Source organism: Brachyistius frenatus, unplaced genomic scaffold (assembly GCF_029030835.1).
Source record: "Brachyistius frenatus isolate BFR_SWC_R1_liver_20210118 unplaced genomic scaffold, ASM2903083v1 Contig_95, whole genome shotgun sequence".
In the NCBI taxonomy this organism is placed as follows: Eukaryota; Metazoa; Chordata; class Actinopteri; family Embiotocidae; genus Brachyistius; species Brachyistius frenatus.
This window is the reverse complement of record NW_027210694.1, coordinates 266,219-283,620: the sequence shown is the minus strand read 5'-3', so window position 1 is coordinate 283,620 and position 17,402 is coordinate 266,219. Positions and strand designations below refer to the sequence as shown.

The window sequence follows — 17,402 nt, the reverse complement described above, 5'->3', positions numbered from 1 at the left end:
TGGGTGGGGTGGTGGTGGGGGTCGTGTGCGTCCGTGCGCTGCAGCACGTTTGGACCCTCGTGATGTCACAAGAGATCACGTCCAGAATCTCTCCTCTACGTCGTGGGACGCAGCTGATGCCCTTTTACCCCCAACACACACACACACACACACACACACACACACACACACACACACACACACACACACACACACACACACACCAAAAAAAGAAATCCTAATCTTCTCCAAGCCGCCTCATGAATTATGCGTCGTCGTCTCGCTGTGGGAGTCGACCTGCTGGTGTTTAAATGTTCCGGATCTGCCTCTCTGCCTCTTTGCCTGCGGACGCCTCGATTGGACCGAAACTCCTGAGGAGGAAAAAAAAAAAGTCGAGAGTTGACGACAGAAAGTGAGTACCTGTCCATTTGGAGAGTGAAGATTTGTTTTGTTTTTTTTAATTTTTATTATTATTATTATTATTATTTGTCCTCTCTAACAAAACAAACCCTCCCACCCACCTTTCCCACCTCCTCTCCATTCAGCTTCCGACGAAACCACAAAGCATGGACAGCTTCGGTGACATCATCCCGTTCGCCAAGGAGATGCTGCAGCAGCGGTCCGGCCGCAGCCTGCTGAAGATCTACGTGCTCGGCTCCACCCTGGCGGTGCTCGGGGCGGCCGGCGGACTCGTGGGAACCATCCTGCTGCCCTTCGCCGCCGGGGACGCCGCCGACGCCGACGCCGACCTGGCGGAGCTTCTGGCGGCGACGAGGGAGAAGGAGAAGGAGAAGGAGAAGGAGAAGGAGAAGCAGCGGGCGGCGATGTCGCTGCCCGCCTGCGACCAGACCGAAGTCGAGGACGTGCTGGAGATGGAGACCAAAGCCAAACATATGGTGGCGGCCGGGCGGAGGAACTCCTCCATCCGCCTCCACGCTTCCTAAAGAGAAGAAGAAAGAAAAAAATCCATCCACCGATGGCACTGGTGGTGAATTAAATCACCACGTTGAACTGGGCCCTTTATACTCTTTCACTTACTTTGGGGTTGTTGTTGTTGTTGTTGTTGTTGTTGTTTTTGGTTGAAGCTTGCCCCTGTTGACTGACAACAAAAAAGGAGATAGATTGAAAACTGCAGGTTACAGTGACGTGCGGCTGCTGGACAGCAGATTCTCATGGATGTCATGTGATGGATGTGTTGGATTGTGTTGTGTGATCGGAGTCAAATTTGCGCTCTATTAAAACATATTTTTCTGTTAGAGCAACGGACTGATTTTGATTTAATCTTTAAAGGGGCTGCAACTAACGGTGACTTTCATCATCAGATGATCTGATGATTATTTTCTTGACTAACCCAATTGTTTGACACATAAAATGTCAGAAAATAAAAATACAATACAGTTTCTTGTTTTGTCTGACAAACAGTCAAAAAGCCCGAGATATACATTTCACAATCAAACAAAACGGGAAAACTTTCTCACAAGTGAGAAGCTGGAACTTAGATTAATATTTATAAATGTGTGTTTACTGCATTAACATGTCTTTCCTCTTAAAAAAAAATATATATATATATATGGACATTCAGATCTGTACTGGCTCCAGCTTCTCCCAAGTCCACAAGTGGTGAGAAAAATCAGGTGTCATCTCACAGGCGAACACTAGAGGGCGACAGCGCGCACACACAGTTGTGACGTGATTTCAACTTCCGCCCGGGCGCCGGAAACGACGTCAGACGGTTCCGCACCGTGTTTACTAACGGCGGCTACGCGGTCGTCGGGACAAACAAAGTTGTTTCTCAGCGTAAACCGAATTAACACGCCGAGAGGAAGCAGAAGAATATCGCTGATGGCGGATCCTGCGGTGGCTTCGGGAGGTGCACTGAATGCAGGAACGGTAAGAAAGGAGGGAGGGTGGTGGTGGTGGTGGAGGAGGTGGCGGGTGGAGGCGCTTCTTCTGGGCACCGTCACGAGCCGATCGTGGCAGGTTTACGATGCGTAGCTAGCGGTCGGACCGCACCGCACCGCACCGGACCGGACCGGTCCTCGGTGCCGCTGGCGCGTCTCAGCGGGGATCAATCGCTTTAAATCACGACGATTCGGTCCAGTAAGAAGCTGCTGCGGTTCCGGAGAGTCCGAAAAGTGAACTAACTTCAGTGACGTCAGCGCTTAGCCGCTTCGGTCCGGCAGAGCTATGAATTAATACTTTCATGTGCGCGCGCCGATAAACAATAAAAGCAGATAAACAAATTATCTGTATATATATATAGATATATATATAGATATATATATATATATATATATATATATATATAGATAAATAAAACATATCAAATGTGACCAAATCCTGATCGTATGAACATTTTGAGTTTTGTACACGTGCTCGTGTGAAGATAATCAATAGTTGCTTGTTTGCATAAAGTTAGAAATTCATCTCAAATAATTGATCTGTTTATCAATCCAATAATAATTCAGTGTTATTTGTTCAAGACCTATCAAATCCAAAAGGGGGTTCGCTTCTTTTCTCCACCCGCACTTAGAAACGTTTAATAAATATTATATCTTGGTTTGTTTGTTTGTTGTTTTTTTTTTTGGGGGGGGGGGGGGGGGGGTTATTTGCTTCATCAGCTTGTGTTTCTCTTTACTTGTGACTTAGATGAAGATCAGAACACATTTTTGTTGTTGTTGTTGTTGTTGTTGTTTTATGACGCCTTCCAAAGAGAAACCATTTCACTTCCTGTGTGTTTTCCTCAGCGTGGGGCGGGCGGTGGCGGCGGCGGCGGCGGCAGCGGCGGGAAAGCGTCGTCCAGCCCGGCGGAGAACTACCACCTGGCCCGGCGCCGCACGCTGCAGGTCGTCGTCTCCGCCCTGCTGACCGAGTGCGGCTTCGAGAGCGCCGAGAAGGCGGCGGTGGAGACGCTCACCGAGATGATGCAGAGCTGTACGTAGGAGAACTTTCACCCGCCGTATCTTTTGCTGGTAAAAAGTGATTCCACCACGAAAACACCGGAAAACGAGGGCGTCGGCGTCGTCCGGAGTCGGACGGGGAACGTCTTACTTGTGTGAAAACGACAAACAAACTTTCTACGACTCATTTCTGTCTACGCTCCTTTTTTTTAATTTTTTTTTTTACTTCGATCTTTGTTTTCGTCGGCATGACAACATCGGGCCCCTTTTTTGTTCGCCGTGCGCAGGTGGGCGCCGCGCCCATATCTGGTTATTTCCCGGCCGAGTCAGCAGAAATGCGATCCGTTATGACCGGGCTTGGTTTTTTTTTTCCCCCAACTTGCCTGCACACGTTTAAATCTTCAATAGACGTGAAATCTGTCGTTTTAAAGGAGATTCTGGATTCTGCGTCTCATCGGACGACTTTTAACAATCGTGATTTTAAATTTGAGTTTTTTTTACTGGTTTTTTTTTTGTTTGTTTTTGTTTTCAGATATCAGTGAAATCGGCCGATGTGCTAAATCTTACTGTGAACACACCGCCAGGAGCGTCCCGACTCTGTCGGACACGGTGGTCACGCTCATCGAAATGGGTAAGACGCCGGCGTATGAATCACACGCACACCGAACAGCACAACAAATAAATAAGTAAATCAAACTCATCCGATTTATTCCCTCCGTGGCGCTGAAGGTTTCAACGTCGACACGCTGCCCGTTTACGCCAAACGCTCGCAGAGGATGGTCATAACCGCCCGTGAGTCGACGCTGTGATGTCCACGCACTTTAAGAAACGATCATTTACTGAAATATTCTTTTAATGATGTAAAAAATATATATATATATATTTTGTTCACAGTTCTTTATTTTTTATTTTTTTAATTTTCAGCTCCGGTGACGAACGCTCCCGTCACTCCCAAAGCTCTGTCGGCCGGACAGAAGCGCACCCACCCGCCTCACATCCCCGGACACTTCCCCGAGTTCCCCGACCCCCACACCTACATCAAAACACCCGTGAGCCGCCAACCTTTAGAAAAAAAAAAATCTCAAAAACTGTTTTTAAATATTTGTATTATTTTAAATATGCCCCCCCCCCGCCCTCTCTCTCTCTCCCGCAGACGTTCAGAGAGCCGGTGTCGGACTACCAGGTGGTGCGAGAGAAGGCGGCCAATCAGAGACGAGACGTGGAGCGAGCTCTGACGCGCTTCATGGCCAAGACGGGAGAAACCGAGAGCCTCTTCAAAGACGACGTCACCGCCTTCCCACGTGAGCCACGTTTCAAAGGCGCTCGCGTCGCAGAGTTCGGCCTCGTGTTTTTGTGCGCGACCTCTGACCTCTCTGCCCCCCCCCCCACATCCCTCCTTCCCCCTCCCCGTGTCGTCAGTGATCGCGGCCCGGCCGAGCGTCATCCCGTACCTCAGCGCCCTCCTGCCCTCGGAGCTGGAGCTGCAGACTCTGGAGGAGACGGACTCGTCGGAGCAGGACGACCAGACGGACAGCGAGAACATGGCCGGCAACAACATCTCGGTGAGTCCCGACACGAGGCGCTTCGTACGTGAGGTCATCAGAGGAGTCTCAGAGGTTATCAGAGATCATCAGAAGAGTCTCAGAGGAGTCTCAGAGGTCATCAGAGGAGTCTCAGAGGTCATCAGAGGAGTCTCAGAGGTCATCAGAGGAGTCTCAGAGGTTATCAGAGATCATCAGAGGAGTCTCAGAGGTCATCAGAGGAGTCTCAGAGGTCATCAGAGGAGTCTCTGAGGTTATCAGAGATCATCAGAGGAGTCTCAGAGGTCATCAGAGGTCATCAGAGGAGTCTCAGAGGTCAGAGTTCAGCATCAGAAAGGAAAGCTGCTAAATTTTACGTCATCAAATTGTTTTTGATGTTTTCCTCCGTGATTTCATTGATTTATTACTTATATTAATGAATATTCAGGAAATATCTCACCAACACTTTGAATTTCTCTTCATTCATAAAACTTTCAAATAATGAACCATAAAATGTGATTTTCTCATGCGGTAAATCTTTCTAGCAAAAAAAACCAAAATCCCCTTTTAAAAGCACGCTGCTGACGATACAGAATCATCTGATCTCTCTTCTTCTTTTTTTCTGGATGTCCTCTGAAAGAAAATCTGCAGCTGAACGTCCGATCCATTTTTTTTTATGACCGTAACAAACAACATTTCAAGGTCGGACTTTCAGTATTTGAGCTCCGACGGTTGCACGCAGTTTTTCTATCTTTCAGCAGAAGAAAACACACATGCTGCTTTTTTTTCTTTTTCAGGAAGCAGAAGCTCGATTCTCTCAAGAATCAGAAGTTCAGATCAGAACTTCTGTGAAATTTATTTTATTGATTGAGTCCAAAGTAAACACATAATCCTGATGTGTCTTTCTCTGCTTGATTGACGGCATTTTTACCGAGCTGTCATCTCATAATTGCGACCAAGTTATTTTCCGTGTCCTGATTGACTTGTTTTGTTGTCATGGAGACGCTGTTGAATTTAAAAGAAGAGTGTCAAAAAAATTTAAAAAAAAATGCGGTACTGCTCCTTTAAAATGTGACGCTGGTCTCTCTGCTGTCTTCGCTCAGGACGACCCGGGCGCCGACAAAGAGAACTCCATGCTTCCTCCCAGCGGCGGCGTCCCGTCGGCCAAAGCCAGCGAGGACAACGTGATCGACAACCCGTACCTCCGGCCCGTCAAGAAACCCAAAGTGAGGCGGAAGAAATGAAGCGGTGGAGGGGAGGGTGGGGGGTGAGGGGGACCGCCCGGAGAGACGGACTCGCATGTTGCCCGAGCAGTGGACGGACGCGCACACACACACACACACACACACACACACACACACACACACACACACACACACACACACACTCTCTCACACAGAGAGAGAGGAAGTGGACCCGGTGATGAAACGAGCCAGCGGACCAGAACCGGTGCCGGCGTTCACGGACCGAACTGGACTTCTTGTTGGAGATGAACCGTTTTGTTTGTTACTTGTCACTTTTTTTTTTTTCTCAGCAAGCGCTCACTTTGTTTAAAAAAAGGTTTGTAAGCAACATCGGTGTGTTTGACTACAGACCACACGGGGACTCCAGGCATTTTGTAAATAAAGAAAAATAGCTTTCTTTTTTTTTTTGTAAAAACTCGTCCTTACAGTTTTTTTTCTTTGACTGAATTGATTTATTTCTGGGTTTTAGAAGTACAAACTCAGGTAGGCCACTCTGGTCCTGCGCTTCAGAAACTCCTTATCAATGCTGAGCTGAGGAAGAAAAAAAAACAAAACGATAAAAGGAGAGTTAAGTTGTTTAAAATGCTGGGTGTCATTTTAAAAAGCAGTCATGTTTCCAATTAAAGATAATTTTTAAATTGCAAAATTATAGATGTCATTTCTTTTTAAAGATAATGGTTAAAAAGTAACAAGCTCATAATTTAAGATATCTTAGTTGTAGTTTTAACTAGTCATGAATTCCAGGTTCAGATATCTATCATTTATACTAGTAATATTTTAATCTGAGAAATACAAAAAGTACCATAAAGGTCCGACATTTTAAAGTTTCTGGTGTTTTATTTATAGTCCTGAAAGATATTTTTGTGGTTTTCAGCATCAAAAAAAACATTTCAATACCGTTTTACAGCTCCTCTCTATAGCCTCTAGGTGGAGCTGTTCTGAGAAAAAGATGCTTTTTTAATGGGTGATCCTTTAGAGCAGGGGTCTTCAACGTCTTTCAGGCCAAGATGGAGGTCCAGGCTTGGAGGGACATGTCCAGGCTTGGAGGGACAGGTCCAGGCTTGTCTTGCTGTGAGTGAACCGGTGCCCAGTTTGAGAGCTCCTGTGTGTCGCTGAATGTGTGCATTTCTGACTGAAAGATAACATCTTCTGCCTCCATTTATCCATGCGCTACAATATGTTGGATTCATTTTAATGTGTATTTAAAGACATTTAAATTTGGGGGGAAAAAAATTGGGGGAAAATTTGTCTAAACCGAAAATTTCATGGACCCCCTGCAGTACCTACACAGACCCCCTAGGGGTCGCAGACCCCCTTTTGGAGACCTCTGCTTTAGAGGTTTGGAGGTTTAAGTGGAGACTTTATTTTTTACTTTTTGAACAACCTGCTATAATATGACTTTTTTATGACTTTTTGAACGACTTATTTCTTTTAATTTGAACCAAAACAAATTTTTGAACTCAAAACCTATTTTTATATCTGAACATCAAACTCCTTAAAGGAATAGTTCACTTTGGGAAAGGTATTCCAGGATGTCTGGTTGAACATCACATTGGCCTCCCAACTAGTTTGAGCAATTTTTCACTTTAGTCGTTTGTATGGATAAAAAAAGAACGACATCATGTTTTAATTTGGGTTAGTTTTAGAGCTGCTGATTGGTGGATTTAGCTCAAATAAATTGGTCGTACGACGTCCTCGTAACGTCTCGCTCCACTCACCTTCACCCTGAGTGACTTCTTCTCCAGCTGAGGCAGTCTGGACCAGTCGGGGCTCCCGAAGCACATCGGCCAGCTCACTTTCCGGTTTGTCGCGACATGCTGGGCGTACGTTCCAGGTCTGCGTCACAAAAAATAACATCTGTCAGCTCCAGTCAGTGCTGTTACATTCCAGCTGTGCGTGTGCGTGTGCGTGTGCGTCTCACCCTGGCGTGTCGTCGGCCGTACACGGCACGCTTCTGAACCTCTGTGTGGCTGAGCTGAAAGGTGTTTTGCTGGAGGGAACGACTCTGGACCCGGTCTGGTCCTGCTGGTACGCCCACGGCGAAGGGGTCAGGAACTGGTGATCCAGATTATAAATTTAAAAATAAAAAAAAGTTTAATTAGAAGTGACTGCATTTAAAGGGGTAGTCCAGCAATTAGTGCTGCTGGAGGGGAAGGAAAAAGGGAGATCCTACTCATAACATCGATATACCGTAGCTGCACATTCAATATCTGTAATTTTCTTTTTAATTTCAGGTATTGACTTGCTCCTTGTTATTGGGGACTCCCTCTCTTATGTAGAGGTGGTGTTGTTGTTTTTTTTTCCAATTTTTCTTAAGTTTTAGGGACTTACTTCAGAACTTGTGTGAAAATGTGATGTTTTACATCATATTTATGCAGAAATATAAACACTTTTTAGTAAAGAAAGTTGATATTTTCCCAATTTTTAATTATTTTGTTTTTTATCATGAATAACTGTAGTCAGTGGAGCAGTTAAACTTCCACTTCAGAACATGAATGCTGGCGACTACTTTCTGGTCAAATCTGTAAAATACCTTGTTGGTCGGTGGGAAGCGTGCAGCGGTCCTCGCAGAGAGACCGTATCCTCTCTTACTGCCCGGCGTCTTCTCCAAATTATAAAGTATGGTGCCGAACTGGGGAGGAAAATAAAAGATGAAACGTGTTTTCAAAAAGCAAAACGGCCAAAAATAAAAATAAAAAAAAACAACTTTAAAACAACGTGAATTTTTGTATTTTAAAAAAAATAAATAATAATAACAACTCTTCATGTCCATGTACATGTAGTATAAGTATTATAAGTATTAAAGCTTTCGTTAATATACAGGCTCCGGTATTAACACGCCAACCTCGTGGTTGTCATAGCAACCGGGGCCGAGGTGCGGAGCTCGCGGTCGTGCCATTTGGTTTCCCAGCCGGTCCGGCGCAAAATGGAGCGGAAACACCTTCCTCTCCTGCGAGCTGCCGAAAACTACTCTCTGAACTGGAGCCGCTTTGGACATAGCTTGTTGGAAAAATGAAGTGTCGCAACGATAAAAAAAAAAAATTAAAAATTAAAAATTAAAAAAAATGAAGAAGAAAAAGCTAGCGCTTTAGTGCCGGGATCGTCGTCGTGTTTTGACTTGCTGTAACTATGGCAACTCGAGAAGCACTTCCGTGTTGACGTTAATATGCGAGACGTTTGTCAGCAATTCAAATGTCACGTGGCTGAAATATATTATAATTTGATCGACTGAAAAAAAAAAAAAAAAACGCAACTAATTCGATAATTATTGGTCATTAGTTTTTCAATAAAAGATGTGAAAATATTCACATATTTTTCCTCTTAAATGTCAGAATTTAACGCACATTAGATGCTTTACTTAATAACTTTGGATGTTGGAGAGATAAAACTGGAGTTTGATTAAACTATTGAAAGACATACAGCATTTCTGACACTTTATCAACAGAACCGGCTTATTTATTTAATAACTGAAATGACCCAATTACAATCCGTAACTATGACAACCGAGAAGCACTTCCGTGTTGACGTTAATATGTGACACGTTTGTCAGCAATTCAAATGTCACGTGGCTGAAAAGAACTATTTTGATCATTATTGGTTATAAATTTTTAAATAAAAGATGTGCAAATATTCACTTTTCCCTGTTAAATCTCAGAATTTGTTGCAGATTAGATGCTTTAATTAATAACTTTGTGGAGTTTAATGAAAGTATTTAAAGACATACGGTATATTTATGACCGTTTATCAACAGAACCGGCTTATTATTTAATAACTGAAATGAACACAATTACTTTCCGACAACTAAGACACTTCATAGATATCTTTATTTGCAATTTAAAGACAATGTACTGTACACGGTGGTGGCGATTGCACATTAATACGTTTTGACAAAAGCACAGCTGAGGCATTTTATACAAATAAATTACCTGTTGAGAAAACATCGGTTTGCAGCGGTGCACATTTGGGATTTAACCGTAATTCCACAGGGAAGTATTGGCATTCGTCTGTAAGGCAATTTCAAAAACAGCAACAAGATCTCAAACGATCTTTTACACACAGGCACTTCTTTCATCACCAGTAGTCTTTTAAAATTAAAGTTAAGTTGGGAGAAAAAAAAAAAAAAAAAAAAAAAAAACCCAGTAAGAAGTGAGGTCTGACACGGTCCTACAGCATCCAGCGATCGCATTCACGAAGAAGGCAGATTATTTTGAGGAGAAAAAGGGAACAGAAAAGAAAAATCAGCAGTGGCACACGAACATCTTTGAGCACACGTGCTCCAAAAAAAAAATAAACTCGGATATTTAAAAGTCGCATCCGTTTTGGCATTTCGGAAAATGAGGAGAGAGGAAAATTGGAGTGAGGCTTTCGGGAATTCCACAAAGAAGCAGCTGTGGAAGGACGAGGAGAGGAAAAGCTGCAAGGCAAAGGATTGTCCTGCATCCAGGAGGCACTGAAGAGACTGAGGTGTGTGTGTGTGTGTGTGTGTGTGTGTGTGTGTGTGTGTGTGTGTGTGTGTGTGTGTGTGTGTGTGTGTGTGTGTGCGTGCGTGTGTCACTCCGACTGAGGCACCGAGATGGACGGGCCTTTGGGGTCGTCGAACCGATCCATGGTGTTCAGCTGCATGATCATGTGCAGGCCGTAGACGAAGATGAGCAGCATGAGCAGCGAGGTCAGCAGCCCCATCCAGATGCCGGCGGTGAAGAAGCCGGCGCAGTCGCTGGCGTAGGAGAAGTCCGTCCGGTTGGCCAAACCGAAGCCCTGAATCTGTAAAAAATAAATAAATAAATTTTAAAAAAATACAGGAATTATGCGTTAAGTGGGATCGATGGCGCAACGCTTTTTATTTTATTTACATTTTTTTTTTCAATATAAAACGAGACGGCCGCCGGTCGTACCTGGAAGTCGATGAAGTTGAGCCTCCACTGGGTGGCGTTGCGGTCGACGGTGTCGGGAACCAGCAGGGCGTCTCTGAAGCTGCTGCTGACGGAGCCGCAGCGGAAGGAGTACTCGGCGGGCGCGTAGACGCCGCGGCTCCCCACGAAGGACGCCGTGACGCCGCCCGACTGCAGCTGCACCGAGTCCAGCGTGAACCAGCGCCGCGCCGACACCGGGTACAACCGCTGACTCATCGCAAAACTGGAGATCGACGAGAGAGAGAGAAAAAAAAAAAAAAAAAAAAAAAGGGGGGAGAGATCATGACGGCGTTTATCGATAAGACGAATGGTGACGAATGTTTTTAAGATGGAGGTTAAATAGTTTAATTATTGTCTCTGGTGACTTCTAGTCTGTGTACGACCCCCGCTGCTCCTTCTTCTTCTTCTGTTCCTCCTCCTCTCCTCCCCTTCTGTTTTCCTTCTCTCCTGTTCTCCTCCTCTCCTTCTTCTCTCCTCCTCTCCTTCTGTTTTCCTTCTCTTCTCCTCTCCCTCTCCTCCTCCTCTCCTTCACACTTGTACTGAACTAATTCAACATTTAATTGTAAAAAAAAAAAAAAAAAAAAAAAAAAAAAAAGTTATTTTGCCTTTTCAAATATTAAACTCCATTTTAAGTTGACATGATTTTTAATCTTTGGAATAAAAAAATAAATAAAACAAAACAGGACTACTGATCTGTTTTATGAGCCTACTTATTGTTACCACGGATACCGTTTCCACCTTTAACAAATACAGATATGGACGTATTACGTTCACCTTATGTTTGCTTGAACTTTAACAGACTTTAACAGGCCACGTACACTTTTCCTATGTTTGACTTGCATTTTTCTCTGTGAAATTTCTCCTATCAATGTTTAATAAAAAATAAATCCACATGATTTGTTCCATGTCTTAATAAATCTATTAACATTATACTGAGAGAGTTCATGAATTACTCCGTATGAAGTCGGATAACTCTGACGTAAACGTATTTGCTTAAATCCTTCCTAAAGCTTCTTGCTGCCTGCTGACCGGGATCTTAAACAAACATGAGCACCAATCAGAATTGAGCAATATTTGAGTGACAGCTGGTGGGTCGTTCGGTCGGAGGCAAACAAAACTCGTTAAACTCTTTAATCTCTTAATAAGTCACACTGACAAGAAGTAGCTTATTCGGTTATAAAAAAATAAAAAAAAATTCTGTAACAGAGAAATTAGTCAAAAATTCGAGGTCAAGTTTTTGGGGGAATTTAAGAAGTTGCGTAAAAGGAATAGTTTCATTTTACATTTGGGGGGAAATACACACTTTTGCTTCCTACATTCAGAAGAAAATAACAGAAGGAGGAATAAACAAGCTCGAATCTATTCAGACGCAATCGAAATCTCAAAATCTCCCGTTTGTAGAAGTGAAAGTGAAGTTTTGTGTGTGTGTGTGTGTGTGTGTGTGTGTGTGTGTGTGTGTGTGTGTGTGTGTGTGTGTGTGTGTGTGTGTGTGCGCGTGCGTGAAATCTCTAATTCAACCTTTTGAAGAAGCCGTTCATCGTCTTACCTCAATCTGAAGCCGGAGTCGTAATTTAGCACGAGTCTACGATGAGATAAAAAAAAAAAAAAAAAAAAAAAAGAACACACTGAAGTGACTTATTTTCTATAAATATGACGACAAATAAATGAAGACATGAATAATAACTTACAGGGAGTTGGTGGCGTTACAGAGGGATCCCGTCAGGGCCGGGGTCAGAGCGGCGAGGTCGACCCACGGCGAGGTGGCGGACAGGCTGACGTTGAGCCTCTGAGCCCAGAGCATGATGCACGGAGCGCCCGACATGTTGAAGGTGACGGGCGGCTTCACGTCCGGGGGGGGCGCCTGGAGCAGGGAGCGTCCGATCGGCCGGTCGGACGCCAGCGTTTCTGAAATCACCTGGAAAAAAACAACAACAACAACAACAAAAAGGGAAGGGGGGCGGGGGGGGTCAAAAACGATCTCCGTCCTGGACGAGTTTATTTCTACGATCGGTTGCGACGTCTCACCCGTGACGGACGGAGTCCCGTGTATATGGCGGTGTACGGGGCGTCTTTGGCTTTCATGGTACTCAGGACTTTTCCGATAATCTCATCTGGACGCGATAAAATACACATTTTAAACACGTTTCAAGTTATACACACGTCAAAATGTACAACTTTGCTTTTCTCAAATATGTCGATCATTTGACGGTTAAAACGTACCGTTGTCTTGTAGGACGTCTTTACACGACTTGTGCAAACTGTAAAACAATAATAATTTAAAAATAAAAAGCTAATCTTTATTACTTCTTACTTAGATAGATATATAATAGATAGATATTAGATTGATGGATAGATTGATAGATAGATAGTCGATAGATAATAGATATATAATAGAGATATTAGATAGATAGATAGATAGATAGATAGATAGATAGATAGATAGATAGATAGATAGATAGATAGATAGACAGACAGACAGACAGACAGACAGACAGACAGACAGACAGACAGACAGACAGATATATAATAGATAGATAGATAGATAGATAGATAGATAGATAGATAGATAGATAGATAGATAGATAGATAGATAGATAGATAGATAGATAGACAGACAGACAGACAGATATATAATAGATAGATAATAGATAGATAATAGATAGATATTAGATAGATAGATAGATAGACAGATAGACAGATAGATAGATAGATATATATTAGATAGATAGATAGATATTAGATAGATAGATAGATAGATAGATAGATAGATAGATAGATAGATAGATAGATAGATAGATAGATAGATAGATAGATAGATAGATAGATAGATAGATAGATAGATAGACAGACAGACAGACAGACAGACAGACAGATATATAATAGATAGATAGATAGATAGATAGATAGATAGATAGATAGATAGATAGATAGATAGATAGATAGATAGATAGATAGATAGATAGACAGACAGATAGATAGATAGATAGATAGATAGATAGATAGATAGATAGATAGATAGATAGATAGATAGATAGATAGACAGACAGACAGACAGACAGACAGACAGACAGACAGACAGATAGACAGACAGACAGACAGACAGACAGACAGACAGACAGATAGATAGATAGATAGATAGATAGATAGATAGATAGATAGACAGACAGACAGACAGACAGACAGATATATAATAGATAGATAATAGATAGATAGATAGATAGATAGATAGATAGATAGATAGATAGATAGATAGATAGATAGATAGATAGATAGATAGATAGACAGACAGACAGACAGACAGATATATAATAGATAGATATTAGATAGATAGATAGATAGATAGATAGATAGATAGATAGATAGATAGATAGATAGATAGATAGACAGACAGACAGACAGACAGATAGATATAGATAGATAGATAGATAGATAGATAGATAGATAGATAGATAGATAGATAGATAGATAGATAGATAGATAGATAGATAGATAGATAGATAGATAGATAGATAGACAGACAGACAGACAGACAGACAGACAGATATATAATAGATAGATAATAGATAGATAGATAGATAGATAGATAGATAGATAGATAGATAGATAGATAGATAGATAGATAGATAGATAGATAGATAGATAGATAGACAGACAGATAGACAGATAGATAGATAGATAGATAGATAGATAGATAGACAGACAGATATATAATAGATAGATAATAGATAGATAGATAGATAGATAGACAGACAGACAGACAGATATATAATAGATAGATAGATAGATAGATAGATAGATAGATAGACAGACAGACATATAATAGATATATAATAGATAGATAATAGATACATTTTAGAATTTAACCTTGAAATCTTCAGTAAACATGTCGACATTTTTTATTTTGAAAAATAGAAATCTTGATTATTTGATGCAGAAAAACAACAACAACTGACCCGGTGCAGTAAGGAAGCTCGATGAGCAGCAGGTTGCTGACGGAGGTGTTGATGTTCAGGTGCGACAGCGTGTCGGCGTCCAGCAGCACCGGCGGGACGCCGAGCTGCTCCTGCAGCAGAACCGGGACGCCGGCGGCGCCGGTCCACTCCACGGCGGGAAGAGTCACCGACGAGGACGAGGACCGCAGCGCTGCCTGGGAGACAAAAAGACAAAAAGAAGAAAGACTTAAGACTTTATTAATCCCACGTCGGGGAAATGTAGTTGTCACGGCAACATAGAAACACAATAAGAATTTTTTTTTTACAAATATGTAAAATAACATCGATAAAAAAACACAAACTGACTAGATACACAAAAATAAATACAATTAAAATAAATAAATACAGCTCGGGATGAAGGAAAAACAAACCGGTGGAAAGAAGTAGAACTGAATCTTTGTTTTACTTTTTTGGGGGTATGAAGCAGAAACAATAAAAAAATTAAAAACCTACCTGAAGGTTTTTGAAGACGTTGTCCTGCTCGTTTCCAAACACGCCGCCGAACACCGTGAAGTCGTCTTTGCTCAACTTGAACACAGACAAAAGGGCGGTGATGTCATTTTAGGGAGAAAGTGCGTAAAAACGGAAGGAGGCGACGGCGGTCACGTGATTGAACTTTTCTACCCGACGACAGAACTTCTGCGTGTTTAAGGGGGTTCTGACCTTTTCCTGCAGGAACAGCAGCGCCGTGCGGGACCCCGAGCTGAAGGCGGAGGACAGGTAGACGCTCAGCTGGTCGCCGGACGTGATGCGTCCGGCTGTCGGCGACGCCAGCGGCGGTAAACTCACACTGCGGGAAAAAAACAACAACAAACAAACAGGAAGTGACATCGTGAAGATAATTATTCGTGTTTTGTTTTTTGTTTTTTTTTCCGTCTTGTCTCGAAGGGGAATTTGTTTTTATTTTTGTGGATCACGGTGACGTGACTCAGGTCTGAGCTGGTCGACACGTGTCGTGGTTTTGTGTTGTCACGAAGAGGTCGGAGGTCACGGTGGTAAATTTAGAGACGACCTTCTTCTCTGCAAGGTCGATCTGTTCTGAGACCAAAAAAAAAGTCCAAATGAAATGTCGGCATCATTAACTTTGAGTTGGGAACTATAAATAGAATAGAATATATATTCTTCTTTGAATTTGGGTTATTTTAATAGCAAGTTGGGTTTTTTTGCACGACACAAAAAAAAAAATCGGGATATTTTAGTATCTCAACTGCTCGTTTAAAACATTTAGTCCCATTATTTTTAATTTTTTTTTCTGCACTTCAAAAATATATAAATTCTGTGTTTTTGAATTAGATTTCTCATTTAAATTTAGTTATACTGACCGGCAGTCCTTTTTTCTGTTGAAATTGTTGAATTTCTCTGTATGATGTTGTAAAGTTCTGCTTTAAAAACTTTTAATAAGTATTATAAAGTCAGTATTATACTAGTAGGACATGTAAAACAGAGAGATCATTATTAAAAAAGCCCAACTTCACTACTTTTATGGATAATTAGAGGAAGAAATAAACAAAAACAAAAACTGCCCAAACAGATAAAAGTTTAAGATAAACTTACCAAAAACAATAAATTAAACAAAAATATTTCGCTTTTGCGACTTTTAACTTTATGAACTAACTTTAAAAAAAAAAAAAAAAAAAAAAGCAGAAGCTTCAGTTAGCAACGTGTTTAGCATTAGCGTGACAAAACAATAAGAGAGGAGGAGGAGGAGGGTAAAAAGTGACATATTCACCCGTCGCTGGACCACATGAGAAGGGGCACCTGAGCGGTGGCGCTCCCCGGAGAGAAGAGGCCGACGAAAGTGGCGATAAAAGCCGTTATGAGCCGCGCTGCGCCGGAGCTCCCCGGTCCTGCCATTTCTTTTTCTGCTTTCTTTCTTTCTTTTTCTTTTTTTTTTTTTTTTTTGTTGGGAGCTCGATTTCCGCAACGAGTCCGGTCACGTGACTTCCAACCCAGCTGACAGTCATGTGCCCTCGTGCTCAAACGAGAAAAAAAAAAAAGGAAAAAGGACTTCCTGCTTCTTTCATGCGGAGCTGCCCTGCCCTCGGCCCGCCTTGTCAACTCATCCGCGACACGCTGCAGCTTTTGCCTCCTCCTCCTCCCTCCTCCTCCTCCTCCTCCTCCTTCTTCTTCCTTTTTATGTACGTTTTTTTTTTATTTCTGGACGCTTTAAATAAAACACCTTCAGAATAAGTTTAACTTCACGCAACACGCGCGCCCTTAAACTACAACCAGGAAGGTCCTATTTTACCTGCTGACGCTTTAACTACAGACCGCTGAAGCTTTATTTTTTTATATATAATCCTGAGTGTGAACACACATGTGTATATATATATATATATGTAATATGTGTATTTAAACTGCAGTGAGTGAGGGGGGGGGGGGGGGTCCACCTGGCAGCTGTCCATGGTGCTGATACGCTCTTAAATAACACACGGCGCGTGTCATCGTAATTCCCACCATTCACGTGACGCTTTTCTTTATCATAAATGTAAAAAAAAAAAACACAAAACAAACAAACCAAAAATAATAATAATAATAATAATAATAAGTTGTTGTGTGTCTCGTGTTTGTGCTGGAAAAAGGGACCTGCGTGCATTCAGCAAGCGAAAGCAACTCCCCATCCATCCGCACAGCTGTGGTTGGCGGAGGGATACCAACTTGCCTCCTACGAACTGGGGAAAAAAAAAAAGAAAAAAGAAAAGGGGAAGGATAGAAAAAGAAACTAGAGACCGCACACTCACTCCCACTTGGATATAATGTGTTTTAAATAGTAAAAAAACAACAACAACAACAACAACAAAAAAACCGACGTGAAACTCCAAGTAAAACTCTCAAAACAGAATTCGCATGATAA

General features: G+C 42.3%; 4 protein-coding genes across 4 annotated transcripts; 2 read left to right on the top strand and 2 right to left on the bottom strand.

Moving 5' to 3' along the window:
• Positions 1–278: 278 nt before the first annotated feature.
• g0s2 (G0/G1 switch 2) lies at positions 279–1,235 on the top strand. The gene is made up of 2 exons (XM_069710972.1): positions 279–391; positions 525–1,235. The coding sequence occupies exon 2, from the start codon at positions 546–548 to the stop codon at positions 921–923; it is 378 nt and encodes a 125-aa protein (XP_069567073.1). The 5' UTR covers positions 279–391; positions 525–545; the 3' UTR covers positions 924–1,235.
• A 457-nt stretch (positions 1,236–1,692) lies between these two features.
• On the top strand, positions 1,693–6,058 carry taf8 (TAF8 RNA polymerase II, TATA box binding protein (TBP)-associated factor). The gene is made up of 8 exons (XM_069710959.1): positions 1,693–1,869; positions 2,727–2,913; positions 3,412–3,510; positions 3,609–3,671; positions 3,804–3,928; positions 4,033–4,180; positions 4,299–4,441; positions 5,503–6,058. The coding sequence occupies exons 1-8, from the start codon at positions 1,822–1,824 to the stop codon at positions 5,641–5,643; spliced, it is 954 nt and encodes a 317-aa protein (XP_069567060.1). The 5' UTR covers positions 1,693–1,821; the 3' UTR covers positions 5,644–6,058.
• On the bottom strand, positions 6,017–8,689 carry LOC138628127 (ciliary microtubule-associated protein 3). Its single transcript, XM_069710969.1, has 5 exons — positions 8,489–8,689; positions 8,177–8,275; positions 7,565–7,698; positions 7,362–7,479; positions 6,017–6,174 (listed from the first exon to the last, which is right to left on the bottom strand). Exons 1-5 carry the CDS (start codon positions 8,639–8,641, stop codon positions 6,109–6,111), a joined length of 570 nt encoding a protein of 189 aa, XP_069567070.1. The 5' UTR covers positions 8,642–8,689; the 3' UTR covers positions 6,017–6,108.
• Positions 8,690–9,448: 759 nt separating this feature from the next.
• atp6ap1b (ATPase H+ transporting accessory protein 1b) lies at positions 9,449–16,505 on the bottom strand. Its single transcript, XM_069710926.1, has 10 exons — positions 16,278–16,505; positions 15,212–15,338; positions 15,002–15,076; positions 14,510–14,703; positions 12,777–12,814; positions 12,582–12,667; positions 12,245–12,471; positions 12,103–12,138; positions 10,539–10,779; positions 9,449–10,407 (listed from the first exon to the last, which is right to left on the bottom strand). Exons 1-10 carry the CDS (start codon positions 16,400–16,402, stop codon positions 10,195–10,197), a joined length of 1,362 nt encoding a protein of 453 aa, XP_069567027.1. The 5' UTR covers positions 16,403–16,505; the 3' UTR covers positions 9,449–10,194.
• Between the last annotated feature and the right edge of the window lie 897 nt (positions 16,506–17,402).